Source organism: Oryza glaberrima, chromosome 6, assembly GCF_000147395.1.
Source record: "Oryza glaberrima chromosome 6, OglaRS2, whole genome shotgun sequence".
Lineage (NCBI taxonomy): Eukaryota > Viridiplantae > Streptophyta > Magnoliopsida > Poales > Poaceae > Oryza > Oryza glaberrima.
Genome location: NC_068331.1, coordinates 2,830,495 through 2,854,581, shown reverse-complemented (window position 1 = coordinate 2,854,581; position 24,087 = coordinate 2,830,495). Strand labels below are relative to the sequence as shown.

Below are 24,087 nucleotides of genomic sequence, written 5' to 3'. Positions count from 1 at the left end.
ATTTTTTAATACACATAAAATACATAGTATATATATATCTATTTTTTTGCCAAAATTCTTGGGTATTCAAATGAATACCCTTGAATTGTTGTAGGCCCGCCCCTGTTGAGTCGTGTGTAAAATTATGAGGGTGTCTGATAAAACCCGCTTGTAAAAATCAATCATCGATCCTAAGACAACCTCTTCGTAGGTATTTTCTTAGAAGACCCTCGTGTGAAAATAGGAATATTTTTATAGACGGTGGTATTTGGTTAACCTGATATATAGATGCATACTAAAAGTCCTCGCATTTCTCACTTTTCCTCGGCTCCTCCCTCTTTACTCTTCTCCTTGAATCGACTTATCAAGCTTTTCAAAGGTCCTGAGATCAGTTGAGCTACAACAGATACTAGTCTGTCCCAAAAAAAACCAAACTCTGGCTATGCGTGTCCAGGTTCGTAGCTAGGATTGGACTTTTTTTTTGGGACGGAGGGGGTAAGTAGCAGAAAAATAAACATAATAATTTATTATGTACAAAACTTTTATATGTGTGCGTATTTTAGTGGTTTTAAAAGCCACATATGTAAAATACTACATTGAAAAACCTTTTCAAATTTTAAATTCGGCTGTAGCTAATCAGTAATAACCCAATAAAAATAAACTACTAAAACAAGTGTTTTTTTTATACAGAGCTATGACATCCTCGTCGGCGACACGAGCATCTCATCAAGAAGGTACAAATTCGTGGAATTCTCGCAGCCGTACACCGAGTCGGGTCTGGTGATGGTGGTGCCATTTAGCGCGGACACATGGGACCGTTCGTGGATCTTCCTCCGGCCATTCTCGCCGGCGATGTGGCTGCTGATCGCCGCCGTCGGGCTGTACAACGGCGTCGCCATCTGGCTCATGGAGCGCAAGCACAACGGCGACTACCGCGGCGCCGACGGCGGCGGCGTCTTGGAAGCAGGTGACCATCGTGCTTTGGCTCTCCCTCACCACCCTCCTCTCGCCGGGGGATCAGGAGAGGCGGCTGAGGAGCAGCCTGTCGAAGGCGTCCATGGCGGTGTGGCTGCTCGTCGCCGTTGTGCTGGCGACCAACTACACGGCGAGCCTGAGCTCGCTGATGACGGCGCAGCGGCTGGGGAGGGAGGCGGTGGTGACGGCGGAGTCGCTCAGGTATGTAGAAAATCTAATTGTTGTATTTTCGGCGTTTTCTAATTTGTTACATCGACCCTCTTAAGGGTATATATATAGGAGTACATAGAGTATATGTAGAAGTACATAGTGGATAGAGGGAGTACAATATAGGTAAGATCATTAGTAGATTTATCTTTATTATTTCATCTTATCTCTAGAATTTTATCTCTAAGACTCTATTTTATCTTTAGAATTTTACTTTATCTGTATAGTTTATATTTGACTCTTATCTCTGACCGACGAATTTCTACTTCTAACAAGGTCCGCCGCCGGCGCGGTGGTCGGGTGCACCGAGGGCTCCGTCGTCGGCAGGTACCTCGAGGAGGTGCTCATGTTCCCGGGGCACCGCGTCCGGAGGCTCGCCGGCGACGAGGAGCACCGCCGCGCGCTCGTCTCCGGCGAGGTTAAGGCCGCCTTCCTCCGCGTGTCGCACGCCAAGCTCCTCCTCGCCAAGTACTGCAACGAGCTGATGACCACCGGACCCGTCTACCACGTCGCTGGCCTTGGCTTCGTAAGCATCCATCGCCACATCGCTTAATATTGCAAATTAATTAATGAGTAGAGTGTATGCCCGATACTTAAAACATATTCGGCTGTGTCATTTAGGTTACGTTTATATATCTTATGCGGCGGCGGCGGCGGCGGCGTCATCACCGGCGGCCACAGGAAGCAAGGTGATGGCCGTAAGGATTCTGCCACTGTTGACCCAGGAGGAAGCAGCCATGGTGATGAAGCACCTTCATCAGCATCAGTCACAGCTGGGCATGGAGGAAAGGATACAGAGATGGTAGTAATAAGCATGGCATGAGAGCTTTTACTTCTTGCTTGCCTCAACAGAAATAATGATGAACAAATTTGTCTGGGATTATGTCAATCTAGGCACAGGTATATAAACAATGCGTAGCGTTCAGGAGGATCACACCAGAACAAGAAGATGAATGTTTTTTTTTCTTTTTTGTATTTACACCAATTCTGAAAAGTCATTAAGGCACAATTTATGCAGACAGAAGATCTGCTTGACAGAATCTATCTTTCTGAAGAAAGAAAAAAAAAGATCATGAGAAAAGGGCAAAGACTGACTGCAAATGTGCATTTTTATCCCACTATATTCACAACATCCAGGCTAGATTTTTTTCTTATCTGTTCCCCCTCTAATCCTATGTTTTTATGTGACAAAAGGAACTATAAGAACAAACAAACACTACCCAGCTAAAGAATAAAGCACTGCCAAATGCTACCGCCAAGTTAGCCCTGGAGAACTAGCCTTGGCCCGAGCATCAGCCAACGAAAGAGCCATGGCCAGCATCATCTGTTCTTCGAAACTATCAGGAATACTGCCAGCACCAGTGTCGGATCCACCTGAATTGGCAGCTCCAGCCTCTGTTGTAAGATCAGAGCCGGTAAAGCTGCTACTGGCCTCGGCCATCTCTGACCACCGCTCATTAGAATACTCCATACCCTCCCTTGTTTGGTGCATTTTGTTGCTCGATGGTTCCTCAGACCTAGCGCCTGAGGAACCACTCCCGTTTATGCTCAGATCCTCTGTAAAAGATCTGTCTGACCTGCTGAGAATGTCACATCTTGACGTGTGGCAAGTACCGGTGCTAGAAGCTTCTCCATACATCTGCTGTTGCTCGGCTAAAGCTGCGACTGCACAAGCAAATGCACTACTGGAAGAAGCTGCTTCAGCTGGAATTGTCATGGAACCTTCAAAGCTTCTCGGAGGATGTACTGATGAGACTGTGTTACCACAGGTTGGATTTCCCGAGGCTTCCTGATCCTGTTTAAAGAAACAAAGTTCAGACTGAAACATGTAAGCATGGTGATCCTGCATTTACTATGAAGTTTACCAAAAATAAATTTTATTTATTTCTTGAAAGAATGCACGCTTTCTACTGAAAGATATATATCGACAAACACAACAAATGTGTGTGCATAATTGTTACAAAAACGAGTGCAGGGATGCATAATTATTTGTGCAGGTTCACGTATCAAGCACTGAACCAAGTTCAGGTTTAATTCAAGAAGCAAACACTAAATTTGCACAAACTCAAAAGGATATGATAATGAAATATATACAAATGAGATGAAACAGACATATTATACCAATGAAGATGGTAAATGAGTAAAAGATGTGCCCCACTAAAAAGAAATAGGTTATTTCTTTAAAAAATAAGTTAAAGATATTATTTATTTCTACATGTAAGTTCAGCAACATCATTTTTATGTACCTGCAGAGAAAGCCAAAGTGCTTCAACAAGCATAACTTCGTCAGGATCCATGTCAAAATTATTATTCCTGCGCTTTAAGGAATTCATCAGTAATTATTCCCAGCAAATCAGCATTTGTGGCATATACTAGCACCATAAAAGGAACACATTAATTAAGGAAGGAGAAGTGGATAGCAGAATGTCATCAAACAGATGTGTACTGTGGAAAAAAAAATTTCAGAACAAATACTCATTTCAATATCAAAATCACCCACAAACAAATTAACGTTCTGAACTTTGCAGAGGCCATAAGCTTTCAGATTATACATGTTTGCATGTTATACTTCTTACATAATAGAATGATTTCTAGATAAGTCAAAAACAAAAATAACTAATCATTTACTACACATGCTGTGGTGCTGCAACAAACATTAGATCAATAAAATTGACCCCCCCCCCCCCCCCCCCCCCAAAAAAAAAGGAAGAAGCAAAAGTCAGAGCACCAAAACCAAGATTTGAAAGGCCTGTACTTATCTAGTCGACGGATTGACAAAACAATAAAAAAACATCTCAGGAAAAAGTCTTATATTTGTTTTGTCAACTCTGCACGTTATTTAATATTGTCTCCAATTCCAATAACGGACAGAATTCGTCCCTGAACTATCAACACCATACAAATAATGTCCCTGGCTAAGTACATCAGTGGTTTTGTCCTGAATGGCATCCTATTGGGCTGAATACATGGGAAACAAGTCACAAAAATAAGAAAGTAATTGGATATGTTAGATAACAGATTATCCATCTAGGTTTATTATTTTCATCCCCTTCCTCGCCATTCGTTTTCTATTAAAAAGAAAGAGGAAAAAAACTAATATGTGGGTTTGCCTGATGTGGTAAAAGACATGGCAAAATAGGATGGCGCGGCACTCAAAACCACTTGGAAAACATGCCCAAGAACATATTTAGACGTTTTGATAGTTGACTGATGAGTTCTGGCTAATATTGGAGTTGAGGGACGAAAATTTAAACTATTTGAGGATTGGAGGGACCAGATATAGACATTTCAGATCTTAAACGGTAGTCAGTCATTGAGATACTGTCATGACTTTGATCTAAATTGCACTGATGCAACAATAAGCAGCTACTTTTACAGAATATCAAGCACAACTCAGTAAGCAGTACGAACCGCATCTGCTTTAAGCGTTCAGAAGTCTTCAGCAGTAACTCCGCATGCTGCACTTGAGATGAGAGCATATCACTGCCTTGCCCACTGCTTTTGACTGTCAACATAATAGACAGGGTTAGAGATTGCATGACAAAAGAATAACTGAGAAACAAAGTTAGCACATTCCAGTGCATATACCTGTGGTGGATGCGCCACCAGTATCACAATGTTCTACTTGTGCAGTTGTTACCACATCGGTCAAAGCAGCAGCCTGCTTCTTCTTCATCCGCTCAGCATCGTCCTGGAGCTCCTGCTGCCGCATCCGGATCTGCGCCTCGATCACCCTCTGCTCCTCCTATCCACACCACAAGTTCCAGCTCCAACCAATTGGCAAAAATACAAAACATAGAAGACAACACTGAACGAAATCATGTCTTGCGGACACTCACAATCTGCTCATTGCCCTTTTCCTCCTTCGTCTTGACACCGCGGTACTCAACCGCGTAACTCGCCATTTTGCAGTAAGGGCACCTTACAAGTCAAGGAATAACCAAACAAGATGACACATAATACATGGCACGCACGCAGGATTCCTAACATCAGCAATGAATAATAGCACTGAAGAACATCTAAGCTAAACAAAACAAAAAAATCTACAAGAATTGGGCAAAGGATACTGCGTCGGCCGGCACGAGGTGGGCGTCCTCATCTGGAGAAAACACTCTGCAGGCAGCACAAGCACAAACCACAAGTCAGGCACCTAAATTACCAACCCAATCCACCGCAGCCGACGAAGAAGAAGACGACATGAGCAGCAAGTAACACGAACTCACCCGTGCAGATTCCCTTGGCGCAGCACTTGGACCGGTTGAGGCTGGGGTAGAACTGCAGGAGTCAATCACAAGCGAGAGAGAAACAACAACAAACGAATCAAACCATGGCGCCCCATCGATCCGCGACAGAAGAAGAAGAGGAGGAGGAGACGGAGGCGAACCAGGAAGCAGATGGGACACTCCTCGAGGTCGGCGCGGGAGTCGTCGGAGCCGGGGAAGCAGGGGGCGAGCTTGGCCTCGACGATGAGGCGGCGCAGCTTCTTGAGGTCGATGTCCGGGTGCGGGTACAGCCCCTGCGGCCTCGTGTACCTCTCCTCCACCGCCGGCCTCCGCCTCCTCCTCCCTCCCACCTGATTCCCCATCCCCCACCACCACCCAACCACCGCAACCGCCTCAACGCCGCCGCCGCCGATGAGGACGACGAGCAGATTCCCCCCACGCGGCCGCCTCCTCTCCTCTTCTCCTCTCTCTCTCTCTCTCTCGCTCTCGCTCGCTCTCTCCGGCGAGAAACTAATCCGGTTTGATTACGGCGTAAAACCAATCCGTCTTGCTTCCGCGCGGCGTCGTCGCTGTCGGTTTATCGCGTCAAACTTCGCTAACCCCTCGTATACGGGTCGCTGACAGGTGGGGCCCACGGCAAGGAGGCGCTGACTCGGTTGGGGCAAGCTTGCAAGCGAGTGTATTTTAAACTTCTTTCTCAATCAAGTTTATGGGAAAAAATAATAAAATTAGTTCCGTTAAATTTAACATTAAATATATTTTAATAATCTGTCTGTTTTTATATTAAAAATGTTAATATATTTTTTCTATAAGTTTAGTCTAACTTAAAAAAAAGTTGGCTAGGGAAAAAAATCAAACGACTTATAATATAAAACGGAGTGGTTGATACTCGATAGAATTAAGAAATAGAGTTTGGAGAAGCAATCGGGATGGACGCTAATTGGGGGATTTGGTCGATGATGACAGTTGTTGGGGTTGGTTCGGGTTAAGTGGTTAGTTGTTCGCTCGTTTGTGGCTAAAATCTCAACTGATCTGCCAAGATGCTCTTGTGTCTGGGTTACTTGTTGGTTTGTAACCTTTCTGGTTGATGATAACAAGAAAAGGGATGGGGATGGGATGCGTGTGGTCTAAGGTTGGCCATCTTTTTATCTTTGGTTTTGTACACGTGATTGGTCAAGGCAAAGAGGAGTTTTTGCAAGTGAGTTTTGTTTGTGTGTTCAAGCATGATATTGGTGAATTTTGGACGGTTTGTTTGGAACATTAGAGTTCCAAGGCGATTTTGTGGTGGTTCTTTCTAAAAGAAAAAAGCGGCTTAAAGTTGTGAGCGAATCAACGACAAACGGTTTGAGGTGGACCTGAGTTGAGAGAACTGACGGGATTATGGATACAAGTCTTAATATAAGTATCTACTAGCAATATGGATGAAGAAGTCGTCTGCCCTTTTCTTTCGTTTTCTTCCGTGTAAGATGATGTTGGAACTTGGAACTATGGAAATGGTCATACGTACGTGGGACACTGATAAGTGCTAGTTCAACATTAAAATACATTTTGTATTACAAGTCACTAGTAATATGCCCGTACTAAACGTTACGGTGCAATTCTATCTGTTTTTAATAATTTTAAATTTTCATGTTAGCAAAAAAATATTTTTATATGATCTATGCATTTGAACTTTAATTCAATTCATATCGTACATAAAATATATTTCATGTAAAGTGTAGTACTATGATATTGCGTGGGCACATTACAAGATGAGGCCCACATGTAAGTGATAGCACTTGTCAGCCCTATTCTCCCTCTCTGTCTTTTTCCCAAAAAAAAACAGGAGAGCAAGCGGAGGCGGTGGCGATGGCAGTGGTGCGAGCTGTATGCGGTGGATGGCGATGGCAGTGGTGTGGGCTGTCTGCGGTGCATTATCCATTTAAGTTGTATGGATGAACCATATAGAAAAAAATAATCCAGAACAATTTTATAAGCATATGTATCCCTTAATATAATACAAACCATTATTACAATCTCAAATGATAGCCATGAATAATTGCATAAGTGTGATTTAACTTGAATAGAAACATGTATCTTTAACGGCACAGTACCTATCGTCGGAGGCTGGAATGAAATGAAAAATTGACCGAATACATATATGCATGAATGATCCAAATATATTTACCCTTTCAAGGGACAATAACAATGTGCATTTCAGTGCTCTAAACTTCAGACAACCCAATTTTTATTAAAAACAAATGTGCCATTTATCTATTTCCAGTTCAGCACAGAAATATAAAGGCTTTTCCCTTCAATTTGACTATAGAGCAATTATATTGCACACAGTACTATGTGATCATAGAAGCATAGGCATATAGACTTGAATATAGCAATACATAGTACTAATTTATGAATATACATAGTTAGGTATGGCAGGGACTAATCAGCGATTGTCCGATACACATGTAGACAAATCACCCTTAGAATAGTGAACATGTAGTCCTTTTGGAAGAAACACAGGGTGTGAGAATGTTTTTTCTTATTCCAGCCACATCAATTCCCCACCATACTGAAATCAGCAGTATGGTACATATTCAAGAGTTTGAAAGTGCTTATCAGAGGAAAATACAACTGTTCACAGTTGGCTTTGGATGTAGATATACAGAAAATGTCATCCATGATTCCCAATTTCCAGCACAAATTACATTGAATATATATTGAGCATAAATCATGCTTTTACATAAGATCGACGTCAGGGATACTTATCGGGAGAGAGGAGACATATTAGGGATGGGGTAGGGGTGGCGAAGGGTGCCCTGAACCTTTCGGCGGAGGAGGAACGGTGGCGTGAGTACGGATAGGCAGCGGTGGATCTTGAGGCGGCAGCGGCGTCGCGTTGTCGTTGTCGGTTGTGGATGGCGGCCTCCTCGGCCTCCACTGCCTATGCACGGGATTCTCAAATATTAAAGATTGGGAGCTTTTAGAGTCATAGATTCAGGATAGCAGATCTTATGACAAACAATATGGGTAAGAGTTGATGTCAGGAGGCCATACCACCAATATATTGCCCAAAATTGGATATTTTGCAAATATACGGTTTCCAGCTAGCAAATAGTGCATGTGGCATTAATCACAACCTATGCATGTGCTGATAATTTCCCTTTTCTTGAGAGGGAGAGAGATTCTGTTACATGCAGTACAATGTACACATTTGGTGATTTGATAATATAAATCTGTTATTTGTTATATAAATTTCAGTATATACCCCTATGGGAAATAAAGCAGCATATAAAAAATCAGTATATGCATTTACAGGAAACATTTAGCATATTCACCGGAATTTCCAATTTATTATATCCAATCTGTAGTTTGTCCAATACCATTATTATACTTTTCTAATACTGCTGAAATGTACAGTATTAGATGCACAGGACAAAGTGGATACGCGAGTTGAATGGAAATTATCAGAGCACCTAACACATAGCAGCAGGGGATTTGAAGAAGCACAGAAATACACCTTTCAAAAAGGATTAGATTATTACTCAAAAATATATATATATCCAGGAGACAAATTCTGCTCAAATTAACTTTAAAACTTGAAGTGCATCCTAGTTCTTACAACTCTTGGGTAGTTCACTGACAAATGGTGTATAGGAACTCAGTTATGGCTTGTATAGCTACGCATAAAAAATCTCATATAATGTTAGAAACATATTTACATCTGCTAAGTCAGATTCTCCTGGAACTGCTGTTGCATTAGCAAATATTATTTAGATCAGCAGAACTGTAGATCCAAATGTGAGTAACTCAAAAGAAGTCTAGCTCAGTCATCGTCAAAATAAAATGCATTGCGGTAGTACTTATTACATGTTGAATAAGGTCATGCAAAGGTCCATGAAGTAGCAAAGCATCAAAACGCTGTGAAATAAACAAAACTAAAAAGTCCTAAAATCTGAAATTCTGAAAAGTTGAACAAAATGGCTGTCAAAATTACAAGAACTGAAAATCTTACATTGTTTTGTAAAAAAAAATGCATGGTAGTTTAGAAAGTCTCTTGATCTTGACCAGAACACAATGTCTCAATGACCTATCAATTGCAAAGTTGTCTGAAGTTGGTTTTCTAGAAATAATTGACTTAAAAACTAAAGTTCATTTTGGGGATTTTTATGGTCTGTCAAATTTTTCTCCCGACCCAGCAATAAAAAAATTATGTGTTCAAAATACAAGAATATTGTGTCAGTGCTTGCATCTGCAGGGACAAAAGAAATAGCTCCTTCAATCTATGCACCATATCAATAAAATTGCATAATGCCAGGCTTCTACCAGCAACTGAAAGAGATTTCACAACATTTTCAAGTCCCATCGAGTAGAGTAGCAAACTTGATATATTTACTACTGCATGGGACCTAGTGCAGTGTTTGACGAACTGAATGGAAGATTGTTCATGCCACCTCCAGGGAATGGAAATTTGACAAATTAAACGCTACAGTCGAACATGCAAATTACTCATGGCATGGGTACCTTATTGATCTGAAGATTAATTGACGCGGAATATCGTCGGAGGAGATCGGTGAGGCGGAGCGACGTTGTTCTTGCGGCGGAGATCGGCGGCGGCGCGCGGCGGCGTTGTCGGAGATCGATGAGGCGAGGCGATAGCGTTCTTGCGGCGTGAGTAGAAGCGGCGTGAGGGGGCGCCGGTGGCGTCGATCTGAAGATGGGAATCGACGACGGATCGACGCCGCCGGCGGGTGTGCGAGAGAGAGGAGGGGAGAGCGGCGGCGGCGGGTGTGCGACAGTGCGAGAGAGAGGAGGGGAGAGGGGAGCGTGCGGGGCGCAGAGGGTGGTGGCGGCGGTGATTGTGCGAGAGAGAGCGAGAGAGAGAGAGACGAGAGAGAGAGAGGGGAGGCGATCGGGGCGAGACGCGCGGCCCATCGAGGTGTGGGTGCGGAGCGCGTGCGGGGGAAGAGGAGAGGGTCCGCGACGATCTTGAGCGTCGGATTGGACGATTTTATATGATTGAAGTATGAAGGATGTAATAAGAGATAGTTGGTGAATTATAGGTAGATATAATTTTTTCTGAGTTTATTTGACTGAGTTTATAGAATTTTGATTAATAAAAAAATTCAAACGGCTTATAATATTAAAACGAGGGAGTACTAGATAAGTGCTTTCTTCATTTTTTTATGTTTTTCTGGAACACAACAAACAATATAAATATGATTTTTGCTGGTTATTTTTAATTCCTGGTGGTAGAACTTGCCCACCCAAATTTAAGTCATTGACTTAATACATGTGTGCACATTTATATTATTCTTCTAATGATAGACGGTAACCCGTCAACAGCGAGGAGCATGTGGTAACTTCGTTAGTCTTAATATATACCGGTCTATGCTCATAGAAATAAAGTGTGTGTTTATAAGAGCATCTATAGGTGTTTTTCATGAGTCTCATGATATACTAGTCTAATGCTCATAGAGGTAAAGTGCAAGCGTACGTTCGTAAGGGTGAGTGTGTGTTTATACGAGCATCTATGGATGATTTCGTCAATTTTAAGTTATGATGAGTGTGTGCATGCTTACATGAGTGCGTGTAAGTGTCATTTTTTTAATAAAGCATGTCAGCCCTGTTCTCGGAGGGATCGTAGAGGTATGTATTTATAGAGGTAAGAGCACATGTTTTTATTTAAACGGATGCATTTGTATTGTATTTCAAACCACGTCGCTACATAGCTTGTAAAAGTATCGCTGATTTGCCACTTGCCACGGCTTCAATATATTTATGGGATCCGGTAAAATCATCTCTATTTATCTATGTCATATTAAGTTCAAGTTTATCATGTTTTTTTAAAAGAATAAAGTACAAATCAAGGATACGTTTATGTCATCCTTATAGTTTGTCCAATGAATCAAATATAATTCAACTATTATCATAATTTAATTTTTAAAACTTACTAGTTTTGGATATAAGTTTAGAGTATTTTTAACGTAATTTTATTTTTAATATTGATTTTAAATCACTAAATATACATATATAATCTTTCTTATCACTAACAGTAAGTTGTTTGACATGTAATCAAGTCAACATAGGACTGACATGTTCATTTCGGCCGGACCAGGCCTTAGCAGACCGTGATTAGAAAAGCCCATCAAGCTGACAAGAGCAGTCAAAGCGTCTAGATAGTTTGGGCCTCTTGGGCCTTGTACTGTACATAGTCCATCAGTCCATCTCCCCGTCGACTCGACGCCCATCCTTCTCCTCGCCACGCCGCCGGCGAGCGGCGGCGCTGCCTGCCGTGGCGTCCTGCTGCTCCCGTCTCCTCGCTGGTTCTCCCACCGCACCGCGCCGCGCCGTCGTCCTGCTGCTGCTTCCTTTCCCTTCCGCCTCCGGTGAGCACCACCACCACCGATGAATCGATCCAAATACTCGGCTGAACTGAACTTCCCGTGTGCTGCCGGACTAAGGATTCATTCCGTGCTTTAAGGACCATTATGGCGGAGAGGGAGTTAATCGACAGGGATAAACTCGTGCTTATAGATTTGCAGTTCCACGGTTTCCATGGAGTGAAATCAGAAGAGAAAACTCTAGGTCAAAAGTTCGTTGTGGATGTTGATGCGTGGATGGATTTGAGTGTTGCTGGGGAGACTGACAGCATATCTGATACGGTTAGCTACACAGATATCTACGGGTAGGAGTAACAAATTAATCCCGATTTGTTTTTATTTCACCATTTTACTAGAAATGTCTTGATTGATTGTTCTTTTTAAGATATTAAATCTTGCTTGTCCATTTCAGCAATGTAGGATTATTCAGTTTATTTTATTGTTCTTTTACTAATTCCAATCATTGGAGAACTGAAATATGTTCATGCTCTGCACTTACAGGATTGCCAAGGATGTTGTTGAAGGCCCATCGCGGAACCTTTTGGAAGCAGTAGCTCATCGAATCGCAAGTAACGCGTTGCTTAAGTTCCCTCAAATCTCAACCATCAGAGTGAAAGTTGGGAAACCTCATGTTGCTGTACGTGGAATCGTCGATTATTTGGGTGTTGAGATATTGAGGCATAGAAAAGATGTGGGAGGCGATCGTCAGGAGCTTCATTGAGCCAGCTTCGTGCCGAGGATTACATCCCATTGCTCATCATGTCCATGGCATTACTTGAGTGCTCAACAATGCATTTCTGCAGCCGTTTTGTACCTCAGTGATTTCAACTGAAAGTTAGTCTCATGAGTTGTTCCCTTCAAGGTGGCTGAAGTTATCTTGGGGGTTGAAGTAGGTATCTTGTGTTTTTTGTCCAGTCCAAAACTTTGGCAAAAAAACTTTGCTTACAGTGACTTAAAATTAGTCAGGAGGTCAATTGATACTTTGCATCATAAAACCTTCATGCTCTGGAGCATGTCCTGTGATATAGCCTTTATTTTTCATTTATATTGTGGCATGCAAATTATGAGCTCCTTTTATTATGAGCAATTGGAGCTGTCATGTGGAGCTGTCATGTGGGCCCCACGTTCATGCTTGCTACAGATATTTGATATTTTTGCACATACTGGTCAAGCCCATTGTACCCCTGATCATCATATCATTGTTGAGTGTATCCCTTTTTTGAAGACAACATTTGCTTGAGGTATCACCGCGTCTCTTTATCAAGTTTTTTTTCAACAGTAGTTTCGTCATCTATATTTTGTGGAGAATTTTTTTTTTTGGAGTATAAGTTCAGTCTTGTACTTTTGTTCTTGCTAAGTAACAAATTAGTTGCTATAAGATGAACTGTTTGCATAAAGCAGGTCCTTTCTAAGGCGCAGAGAAGCTGTGAGGAAATTATGCTGCATGCTGATTCAGCACACCTCTTTAGGTTTACGGATTTGAGGTCTTCAGGTGAGTGTAGTTTGTTACCATTCATAAATTGCCCTACCCCATTGATTCTAAAAACAAATGCTTTTTTCCGTACTTTGTTTCATGGTTTCTAACTACTTTTAGTACTCCCTCCGTTTCACAATGTAAGCCATTCTAGCATTTTCCACATTTATATTGATGTTAATGAATCTAGATATATATCTATCTAGATTCATTAACATCAATATAAATGTGGAAAATGCTAGAATGGCTTACATTGTGAAACGGAGGAAGTACAACATATAAATGATCTGCTTGGCTTGTCAGGTTCCAATATTTCTCACAGGGTCGCTGTTTCTCCGATCTATTATTTTACAGGGTACTACAGGTTGTGGATTATCAACAATGAATGGGATCCAATGTGCAGGTGATGATTTGTCAGGTTGGCAACTTCCATTCAAAACTTTGCGGCTACATTTTTTGGTTATCTGGATGAGTTGATTGTAATGCCGTGCAATGTAATCATCAAAACCTGTAGTGGATACAACTGGCAGTGGGGTGTACAGTTTATTTTAAGGAGGGGCAACCCTGATTGCAGATCAATTCTTACGCACGAAGGATCTTTCAGTAATACAACAAGTCTTTTTCAGTGCTATTGTTTTGTACTGAAAATTGTCCATGGTCAGCATGAATCTGGATAGATTCTAAAGAAGGATTACCGGACATCTTAATCCATTTCCTTTTGGTGGTATTCGTAGCTGTGAAGACATACACTAGAATTATACAAAGTCTTCTCATCCAAACTCTGCAGCAGGGTTATAATTTCTTCTTCTCCTGAGGCTCTACTACCAGAGATATGACAATAGCTTCCTGCATTGGAGGTTTCCTTGAGCTTCAAATAATTCATGGTACTTATAAACTCTTTTAGCATAAACTCTCATTTTTATTTGTTAGACCTGATTTGTATTATAATTAATATCAGTGTGTTTGCGGAATTAATTATTGTCCTGTTAACTTTGTTTCCATAAAGATGCTAGAACATCATTATTTTATCTATTGCCCTATCATTTCCACACCACTTGTCTCATATATTCCAAATTTCCAGCAAGTCCCTAATATCCATAAAAAAAAATTCTAATTAATAGCGCAGTCTTGGGCTGGCAATTCAGGCTTGTAAGACTAGATAATGTTTTGTTCTTGTCCTTATATTGAAGCATTCATCGCAAAGAGTTCCTGTCCATAGCATTCACTGTCACATTCACCGGAGGGTAGTAAAATTCTAAGCTCTGGTTCATCAAACTTTGCCTAACTCATGGTACAATTTCCTTGGAGGATGCTAGCCGCTGCTAGGTTATTTATGCGTAATTCTACATCAACACGTGCCATTGACATTTGAAGTAAGCAGTAAACAATGTTATTAGTACTGATGCTTAGTATTTCTTTACCTCCACTGGATCAAGAAAAAACACCTTTCTGTCTCAATCATTTGTAGGAGTATGAAGTCTTCGACGAAAAAAAGAAGTGTTGGTAGAATAACATGAGCGGGAAGATATGGCGAGCAAAAAAAATATGGAAGAAAATGACACCATTATCTGGCGCTAGATAGCATTCGCCGCCCTCGTGTTTGATGTTGCTGAAGCAACCACCTTAAGCAAGGATAATAGTAAACTACAAGTTTATATGGAGAAGGAAGACAAAAGAAAAGTACAAAAGCTAGCTCTAGTCATATGCTTCAAGGTACATGCACTAAATACATAAGCAAGAAAAGGTGAAGACAAATGTAACAGCCAATCTATTATACTTGTAATATGAGTTTATAAGTAGTTAGCTTTGCCATTAAACTTATAAACTTGCTCTTGCGACTCCGTTGAACCGATAACTGATTACCTTTATAATAAAAACTAATAACCTACCCAAAAAGAATCTAATCTTGGGATGAATTTTACATACACAGTGTCTAGATTCATCCCCAGGATTGGATTCTTTTCGGGGCAGAGGGAATACTACCTTTGTAACAACACTGACAAACGACCATCTCTACATTTATTGGCGTTCAAATAAATGAATTTTTCCAACTTTATAATAAAATCAAGAAAAAGAAACATTCGGTAAATTTTTCTGTAGGAGCAAAATAGACTCTCCAATCCATCGTTCCATCCAACAACAACAGAAGGCAACGGCATATTTTCTCACGGACCCTTTGTAGTAGGTCCAATCCAACGTGTCAATCCCCGTCGACATTTTTTAGTTTTGTGTTCCATTTTCACCTCAATCCCTAGTCCTAACAACTACTACCTCCGTCATGTAATAAGTTTATTTTTAGCCCCTTTTAATTATTTCAAAATAAGTTTATTTTTAGCGTAATCTTGTATTGAAATTTGTGAAAATAGATAATAATTATATTGAGAGTAGATAAAATGAGAAATAGTTGTATTAGGATGTAATAAAGTACTATGTATATTCTAATTGTTTAGTTTTGTATTGATATACTACCTACGTGCTATAAAAATATAAGTAACTACGACTGGATAGGACATTTCCTAGTGTATCTAGATAGAATGTTCGTCCGGATATGTTGTATTAGGAAACATCACATCCAATACTAGGTTCTTATATTTTAGGATGGATGGAGTATGTGTTAGAGCAGGTACAATAGCAGACTACTCTCTCCGTCAAAAAAAAAAAGACAAACCCTGGGTTTCCATGTCCAACGTTTGATCGTCCGTCTTATTTGAAAAAATTATGAAAAAAAATTAAAAAGACAAGTCACGCATAAAAGTATTAATCATGTTTTATCATCTAACAACAATGAAAATACTAATTATAAAAAAATTTCATATAATACGGACAGTCAAACGTTGGACACAGAAACCCAGGGTTTGTCTTTTTTTGGGACGGAGGGAGTATAAGCTAATTATAAATATATTTTAAGGAGATAAAAGAGGAGAGGGAAGAGCAGTTGATTACAAATTTGTAGCCAGCTGCAGCACGAACTCTAAACGCAACGTGTATATGACAAGTCAGATCATATATTAATAGTGTAGTATATGTTTATAGGTAACTATTGTATAAGTTGGCTATTAAAGTACCTATAGATAATTTGGAGCTAGTAGTTGGTTATACTATTAGGGTGTGTTCGCTATTTAAGGTTCCCAACCAGAACCCTCCTCACGGAAAACGGAGCGATCCATTAGCGCGTAATTAATTAAGTATTAGCTAATTTTTTTTCAAAATGGTTTAATTTGATTTTTAAGCAACTTTTGTATAAAAACTTTTTGCAAAAAACATACCGTTTAGCAGTTTGAAAAGCGTGCGCGCGGAAAACGAGGGATAGGGGTTGGAAAAAGGGGTGTCCGAAGACACCCTTAAGAGCAAGTTTAATAGTATAGCCAACTACTAGCTCCAATTTATCTATAGCCAATCTAATAGCTCATTCATACAATATTTACATTCTACACTATTAATACCTGGTCCCATCTATCATACACACACTGGTGTTGGAGTCTGTGCTACAGCTGGCTACAAATCTGTAGCCCGCTGCTCTTATCTCTTCTCATTTATCTCCTTAAAATATGTTTGCAGCTGGCTTATAGCCTGCTATTGTACCTGCTCTAAGAGAAGTTTAATAGTATAGCCCACTACTAGCTCCAAATCATCTATAGCCAATGTAATAGACAATTCATACAATAATTGCTTACTATACTATTAATATCTGGTTCCACCTGTCATACACACATTACGTCTTGGAGTCCGTGCTGCAGCTGGCTACAGATTTGTAGCCCGCTGCTCTTCTCTCACTTTCTTTATCTCTTTAAAATATATTTATATCTGGTTTATAGCCTGCTATTGAACCTCCTCTAATCTTGCTCTTATGGGTGTAAAGGTACGTAGGTAGTGTTCCCTCAAGCTGTCGTCACCATGACACGTCATCAGTCGTTAGGGTCCGCACAGCATCTCCATTTTGCTTCACGTCCCCCCCACACCGCCTCCTCAAACACCCACCCACCCCAAAATGGGCCACGCCTAGTACCCGTAGCCCCGGGTGCCAACCATTTTATACCCCGGTGGGCCACCACCCCCACCTCCACAGCCCAAGAGAAAACACACGCGAGCACACACACACCCACACACACACACACACAAAAAAAAAAGAGGCGAGAGCTACAAAACGAGGCCGAAAGCGACCAAATCTCGCGACGAATTCCGCCTCCACTTTCCCTTCCCTTCCCTTCCTCCACCTCCACCTCCTCGTCGCGATCCAAATCCGAATCCGGCCATGGACGCCGGGGCGCAGCCGCCGGACACGGAGATGGCGGAGGCCGCCGGCGGCGGCGGCGGGCAGCAGCCGCCTGCTGCGGCTGCGTCGGCGGCGGGGGCGGGGGCGGGGATGATGGAGAACATCCAGGCGACGCTGAGCCATGGCGGGAGGTTCATCCAGTACAACATCTTCGGGAACGTGTTCGAGGTCACCGCCAAGTACAAGCCCCCCATCCTCCCCATCGGCAAGGGCGCCTACGGCATCGTCTGGTTCGTTTGCTCCCCCCCTCTCCCCGTCTCCCATTCCATTGGCAGCGGCGTCTGATTTCGTTTTGGGGTTTGGATTTTTGGATTGGGATGGCAGCTCGGCGCTCAACTCGGAGACGGGGGAGCAGGTGGCGATCAAGAAGATCGCCAACGCGTTCGACAACAAGATCGACGCCAAGCGCACGCTCAGGGAGATCAAGCTGCTCCGCCACATGGACCACGAGAATGTCAGTGCTCCGATCCGCTCCATTGTTTCGACCACGGAATTCCCTCCCCCCCCCCTCCCACCCTCGATTTTTAGGCGCAGATTTTGAGATTCTCGTTGAATGCTCTTGCCTCTGGTTAGTTAAGTTAGTTGCATTAAATGGGGAAAGGAGGAGGAGGTGAGGGTTAGGTTACCAAATGATTGAGTTCGTCACTGCTCGGCCTAATTTGGTAGAGCTTTTTCCTCCTTTCTTGCCGCTGATGATGAGTGGATGGCTCATGGCTAGCTGGGAGCTTCAGAAATAGTGGTAACTTTGGAAATGCCTTTAAAGAAGCCATCTGCCTTTTGGGGATGTTGTTATTCATTGTGTTCTTGAATAGGGGGGGCGTGGGGGGGGGGGGGGAGCGAGTGATGTGAACAGACCTGACCTGGAGAGGTAGCAACATCACATGATTCTTGTACGTGCTGATGTCACAAGCCACAACTAGCTTGAGGAGGAGGAGGACCAATCTGGTGTTATACCTTTTTCCTAAGTCAGTCAAATCCAGTCTGAATGCTTCCCCGCAAAAAAAAAAAAAAATCCAGTCTGAATGCAGTGGGAGTGACTGCCAGTGGGGAGGGAATTAGGGAATAGGAGTACTAGGAATTGTGTTATTGTTGTAAAGTTTTAAGATTTGACTTTTTGTGTGGATGTTGGACTTGGACCTTTGAATTTTACCAATTTAAAGACTGACTAATAGGAGTAGCCCACGGTTGTATTTCCAGCATAGGCCTGAAGTATCATTTTCAGCTTACCAGAGGCAACATATTTTTTTTATGGTTAGTGGTAGAAAGACAGCCACAGGGGAAGTGGATTAGAGAATAGGCCATATCTTCATAGCCAGCCCTAGAAAAACTCAGCTTCTTCTGAAGAGGTGAATTAAATTTGGATGGTCATAAATATTCCGTTATAATTAAACTAGTGGATTTTCCCGCGCAAATATGAGAGGAGCTAGATTTAAAATTAGAGTTATATTTTGTATAGAATTTACTGGTCAACCTGGACTGTTGTAATCTAGGCCCACCACTATATTAAACGGGCATATATTTATCTTTTTCCCCCGATTAACGTCGTTATTTCTAGGCTTCTAGATTGAACGCGGTGGCTCCCTTTTGCACCCTCTTTATTATAACATAATAGATCAATTGATACTTCCCTAAAAAAGGTTCATACAAAAAGTTGCTCAGATACTGCTTTTGTTGAACCATAGACTGGTTGACACAGGCATACACAAATGCATCCTCATGCCTTTTTTTGGAAGTTTTTTCAAACTAAAACTGATCCGCTTTGTTTGTATCCTACTGCAGAAAGAGAAGTGTTTAATTTCAGGTTTTAGTGCTCCAATTATGCAGGGGAGGCTTTTGGGAGTTATACCAGTTACGGGTGTTTGTAGAAAACGATCAGATTAGGCAAATTTTGGAGTAGAAGTCCTTAGATAATGCACCTGCTTTATTGCCATCAGCCAAGATTGTGTATCAAGTCCAATTCTACTTTTCAAATCTGGATAAAAATGCAATTGTATGTACGGAAAGTTGGAAACATAAGCTAAGATTTGTTTATCAAGTCCAATTCTACTTTTAAAATATAGCTTGCACAAAAAATGGTTATTTTGCATTATTACATAAAACATTACTTCCAAATTGGTGATCCTGTATTCTGAAAGATATATTGGAACTTTTTTTTTTGTCATGTGCACGTGCTGCAGGTTGGCTGCAGACAGAGGGCAGCAGCCCGAGTAGCGATTTCTGTCTGCAGTATATTACTTCAATACCAAATTTTCATTTAATTATGAAGTGCACTAAGCTGTTGCTTTCTATCTACATATAAGCTTATCTATGAGATAAAAAAACAAACAAAAAAAAAAGACCGTGGGTTAGGATGGCTCGCGGCATTCAGCTAAGTCGAGAAAAATGCCCCTGAACGTGGCGTGTCACTGGGCATGCTTAACCTCATGCGGGGAGCACTCTTCTACCAGCATTAACGAGGGGGGATTTTTTTGTGCAAAACCTGGGCTCGAGCCCGGGTCGGTGTCCCCTCTACCGGAGACTCTACCACTGTGCTACACACACGTTTGCTCAGCTTATCTATGAGATAAATTATTAGGATCCTCTACATAAAGGAGCATTGTGTTCTGTTCAGGAATTATGCAAAGTCTCCTCCATTGCTTCCTTCTATTCTATGTCCATCTTCGTCTAAAGCCCTTTACTAGTCACTATTCAAGTCCTCATTAGCTTGCTGTTCATCCCCATTACACACTCTAATTTTCATTTTAAGTGAAATGCACGTTGGTCTGCCTCCTTAAAACAACCGCTATGTTTGAGTGCTTAAATGACAAAAACACTTGAGCTATAACATTAGGCCATCATGAATAAGATAGATCTCTTTGTCAAGTCATTTTCATATGGTATTTCCTGGTCCATGCAATATGTTTGTTCTTGCTTTGGTTGGTCTCGACATAGTTGATTTACTTATTTTATCTACTCCTATAAGATATTTGGAGCTGGTCTGTTGTATTTCACATATCCATAGTAGCATAGCTCTTGTGTTTGTACATGGATGCTCCAAAAGGCAAAACTTGTCTCAACTTCCTACTTATGTGATGCAGATTGTTGCCATAAGGGATATCATACCTCCTCCACAAAGGAATTCATTCAATGACGTTTATATTGCATATGAATTGATGGATACTGATCTGCATCAAATTATTCGCTCAAATCAAGCATTGTCAGAGGAGCACTGCCAGGTACCTTCTTCAAAACAAAAACATAACTTTATTTCCACTTTAGCATTTATTTCATACAAATGGCTTTTCCGGTCTGCTTGGATTCTCTTGCTTGTCTAGGCCTCTGCTCAAATTGAGCTTTCAAGAACTAAAAAGCGGGAAGTATTGAAGTATGTATTGATGGTTTATAAATGTTTTGTGTAAGAACTATAAGAAATTTGGTACAAATGGTTGAATGTAAAGCTTTTATGGTAACTTTGTTTCACATTTTAAGAACTCTGCAGGTATGCATAATCTTTGAAATTAAGAAACGAATTTAGCGACCTACTAATATACCTGAACGTACCTTTGCCCTGCAAGGCATATATGCAAAGTGCTACAATTACTTTTATCTCTGGAGATACCATATTATTTGCTAACCTTTGATATAAAATCCAATAATGAGTTGATTGCTATTTACCGAGATACCATATTATTTGCTAACCTTTGATATAAAATCCAATAATGAGTTTATTGCTATTTATCGAGATACCATATTATTTGCTAACCTTTGATATAAAATCCAATAATGAGTTGATTGCTATTTATCAGTAGACCACATACTGTTAGGAGCTGGCGGCAAGGCACTGCAGCTCCGAAGGTTGTAGTAGTGCTTGACGGGAGGGCGATGCCAATGCCCTTGCCTCCCACAAAGCCGTGGCGAGGAGAAACAGAGAAAGGAAGAGTGGCCTTATATAGGCGATTACAATATGCTAATGAATCGGAACTAACTGAAACAAACCTCAAATCTTAAGGGATAACTCTTATCTAATGCAAGCAACAGATAACGGCGAGAACGACGCTGTGGCGTGCCATGCGCGCTCACCGAACTCTCGTGTTCTTGAGACATTCAAAGGATTCCCCACATAACACATTCAACGTGAGAAGGGTTCAATGCCCAATCACACTGGAGAGGTCTTGCTGTATTGCAGCTTGCAAGCTCTTATGATCAATGCTACAGATAGATCTCTCCTTTTCTTGAGTGGAACTCTAGAATGGCTGCCTCACCTATCTTTTCTTATCCAGATAACTTGATTGTGTTCTCTTGTATTTTCCTTGTGCATGCATCTACCATGTTCTGGGAAATAATACATGTTTGGTATAACTGTTCTTGCGTAATTCTTTACCTTTTTGTGCAGTATTTCCTTTATCAGATTCTCCGTGGCTTGAAGTATATACATTCAGCAAATGTCCTTCACCGAGACTTGAAGCCCAGCAACCTACTTTTGAATGCAAATTGTGATCTCAAAATTTGTGATTTTGGACTTGCTCGTACCACCTCAGAAACCGATTTTATGACTGAGTATGTTGTCACAAGATGGTATAGGGCACCGGAACTTCTGTTGAATTCCTCTGAATATACTGCAGCAATTGATGTGTGGTCCGTGGGCTGTATTTTTATGGAACTCATGGATCGTAAACCTTTGTTTCCTGGAAGAGATCATGTCCATCAATTACGTCTACTAATGGAGGTTAGAACACACTATTATTATCTTTTGAACTTTATTTTATATTGAATTGATCAGGTTATGTTGTGCGGTCATATATTTAGCATAACTGGAGTACTGTTTTGGAAATATATAATATGTTGATTATCCTATGGGAATATGTTAAAACTAAGGAAAATGCAAAGAGGAGAGAATTTATGTTGCTCCAGAAGGTCTTGGCTTTCTGGCTGATATGAAGGATACTGAATTCTGAGTTTTGGCTATTAATACAAATGCATTTCTCACTAGAGGATTTATATACTATCTGTTTCACATTATCGTGTGTTTGATTTTCCTATCATAAATTCCTTAATTGCAGCTCATTGGAACGCCAAATGAAGCTGATCTGGATTTTGTAAATGAAAATGCAAGAAGATACATTCGCCAACTTCCTAGACATGCAAGGCAGTCCTTTCCTGAAAAATTTCCGCATGTTCATCCTTTAGCAATTGATCTGGTTGAAAAGATGCTGACATTTGATCCTAGACAGAGAATAACAGGTCAGTATTGGCATAGTATGTTTTAGTGATTTAAAGGGTATTTGAATGCTGTTTTTGCCATCAAGAATCTATCTTGCTAATAGCAAGTAAAAATAGGCCTTTCTCCTAAAGAAAGAAAAGAGTGAAAGAAGCCTTTGAAAGCTCTCATAAACTATGTTTTTTTTTAAACACCATGTGTACCTTTCTTTTAATCTGCCACTGGCCATTTCTAGTTAGCGTTTACCACTTCCTATCTGTTTTAAGATAGAAAGTAAGAACTGCAGTGGATACTTAAATATATTTGTAGAGCATCTGTGCATGACTTCTATATTACTAAATCACATGCGAACCTAAATATTTTTTTTTTAAAAAAACTATGTCAATCCTTTTTATCTCTTGATCCACCCTAAACCTAATCCAGGTGGTATAGGTGTGTCATCACTTTATTCTTAATGCGTGAATCGAGCATCATTCTTAACTAGGTGGGAATGTTGAAAGAGTCATTGCCAAGTTTTCTAATGGTAAAAATGCATTGTTCCCTGTGTCAAAACTTTCGACCTGATTTTCTCTGCATGTTTCATATTACTGAATGCCCCCTTATCTTTTCTCCTATTTCTTCTTATCTAGTTGAAGGTGCCCTTGCACATCCTTACCTGGCATCGCTGCATGACATAAGTGATGAGCCAGTCTGCTCATCACCCTTCAGCTTTGACTTCGAGCAGCATGCATTGTCCGAGGAACAAATGAAGGATCTAATCTACCAAGAAGGCCTTGCGTTCAACCCTGATTACCAGTAGCTGGTGTTCTATTTCAGCCTTGGATTGATTCTATTCATGGAGTTTTTTCCTCCTGCGCCACAAAAGGTCGCCGACAGTGATCACTAGTTGTAAATAATTGCCTCACCTGAAAAATCCTCCCTGGTTCAAAGCTGAAGGTGTTGTTCTAAGAGTAGAAATGTACTTTGTGATCAAGTTCCTGGGTAGCTGCTATGCCATTCTTATGCTTATGTATGTTGTTTCATGTGGGATTTTTTTCCATCTTAAATGTTTTTAGTCCCTTTTGTAAGAAGAGTTAGTTCATGAACGATGACGGCCTAAATTCAGCGGTTATCATCAAATTTCCCATTTTCTTGTCGATTCATGGATTTCTCATGGTTTTACTTAATGCTCCATGTTGTAAGACGTGGTCAATGAAAGAGGATATATTGACTCTTGATTCAGTGGTGGCAGTTTGGAGTTGATCACAAGACTGGAAACATTACTTCGAGATTCTTCTAAGTTGTAGACTCCCTCATCCATTATTCTAGTCTTTTGCCAATTATTTCATGGCTTCTTTTTACGTTACAATGCGATGTTCTGGTGCTTGCGTGCACGTTCTCTCCAGCCAAACTCAAAA

The 24,087-nt window shown here is 41.0% G+C and overlaps 3 protein-coding genes and 1 long non-coding RNA gene across 4 annotated transcripts; 2 read left to right on the top strand and 2 right to left on the bottom strand.

The window, feature by feature from the left end:
• Positions 1 to 2,105: 2,105 nt before the first annotated feature.
• LOC127778128 (E3 ubiquitin-protein ligase GW2-like) lies at positions 2,106 to 5,918 on the bottom strand. Its single transcript, XM_052304785.1, has 8 exons — positions 5,546 to 5,918; positions 5,385 to 5,436; positions 5,229 to 5,274; positions 5,001 to 5,082; positions 4,750 to 4,906; positions 4,573 to 4,666; positions 3,408 to 3,474; positions 2,106 to 2,956 (listed from the first exon to the last, which is right to left on the bottom strand). Exons 1-8 carry the CDS (start codon positions 5,744 to 5,746, stop codon positions 2,411 to 2,413), a joined length of 1,245 nt encoding a protein of 414 aa, XP_052160745.1. The 5' UTR covers positions 5,747 to 5,918; the 3' UTR covers positions 2,106 to 2,410.
• Positions 5,919 to 7,888: 1,970 nt separating this feature from the next.
• Positions 7,889 to 10,451, bottom strand: LOC127778020 (uncharacterized). The gene is made up of 2 exons (XR_008018399.1): positions 9,888 to 10,451; positions 7,889 to 8,307 (listed from the first exon to the last, which is right to left on the bottom strand). It is a non-coding gene; the product is annotated as an uncharacterized LOC127778020 (long non-coding RNA).
• A 1,165-nt stretch (positions 10,452 to 11,616) lies between these two features.
• On the top strand, positions 11,617 to 14,513 carry LOC127778019 (dihydroneopterin aldolase 2-like). Its single transcript, XM_052304660.1, has 3 exons — positions 11,617 to 12,051; positions 12,248 to 13,238; positions 13,575 to 14,513. Exons 1-2 carry the CDS (start codon positions 11,855 to 11,857, stop codon positions 12,465 to 12,467), a joined length of 417 nt encoding a protein of 138 aa, XP_052160620.1. The 5' UTR covers positions 11,617 to 11,854; the 3' UTR covers positions 12,468 to 13,238; positions 13,575 to 14,513.
• Positions 14,514 to 17,333: 2,820 nt separating this feature from the next.
• Positions 17,334 to 23,836, top strand: LOC127776124 (mitogen-activated protein kinase 1). Its single transcript, XM_052302467.1, has 6 exons — positions 17,334 to 17,723; positions 17,818 to 17,947; positions 20,571 to 20,708; positions 21,866 to 22,198; positions 22,533 to 22,713; positions 23,320 to 23,836. The coding sequence occupies exons 1-6, from the start codon at positions 17,473 to 17,475 to the stop codon at positions 23,487 to 23,489; spliced, it is 1,203 nt and encodes a 400-aa protein (XP_052158427.1). The 5' UTR covers positions 17,334 to 17,472; the 3' UTR covers positions 23,490 to 23,836.
• Positions 23,837 to 24,087: the final 251 nt, after the last annotated feature.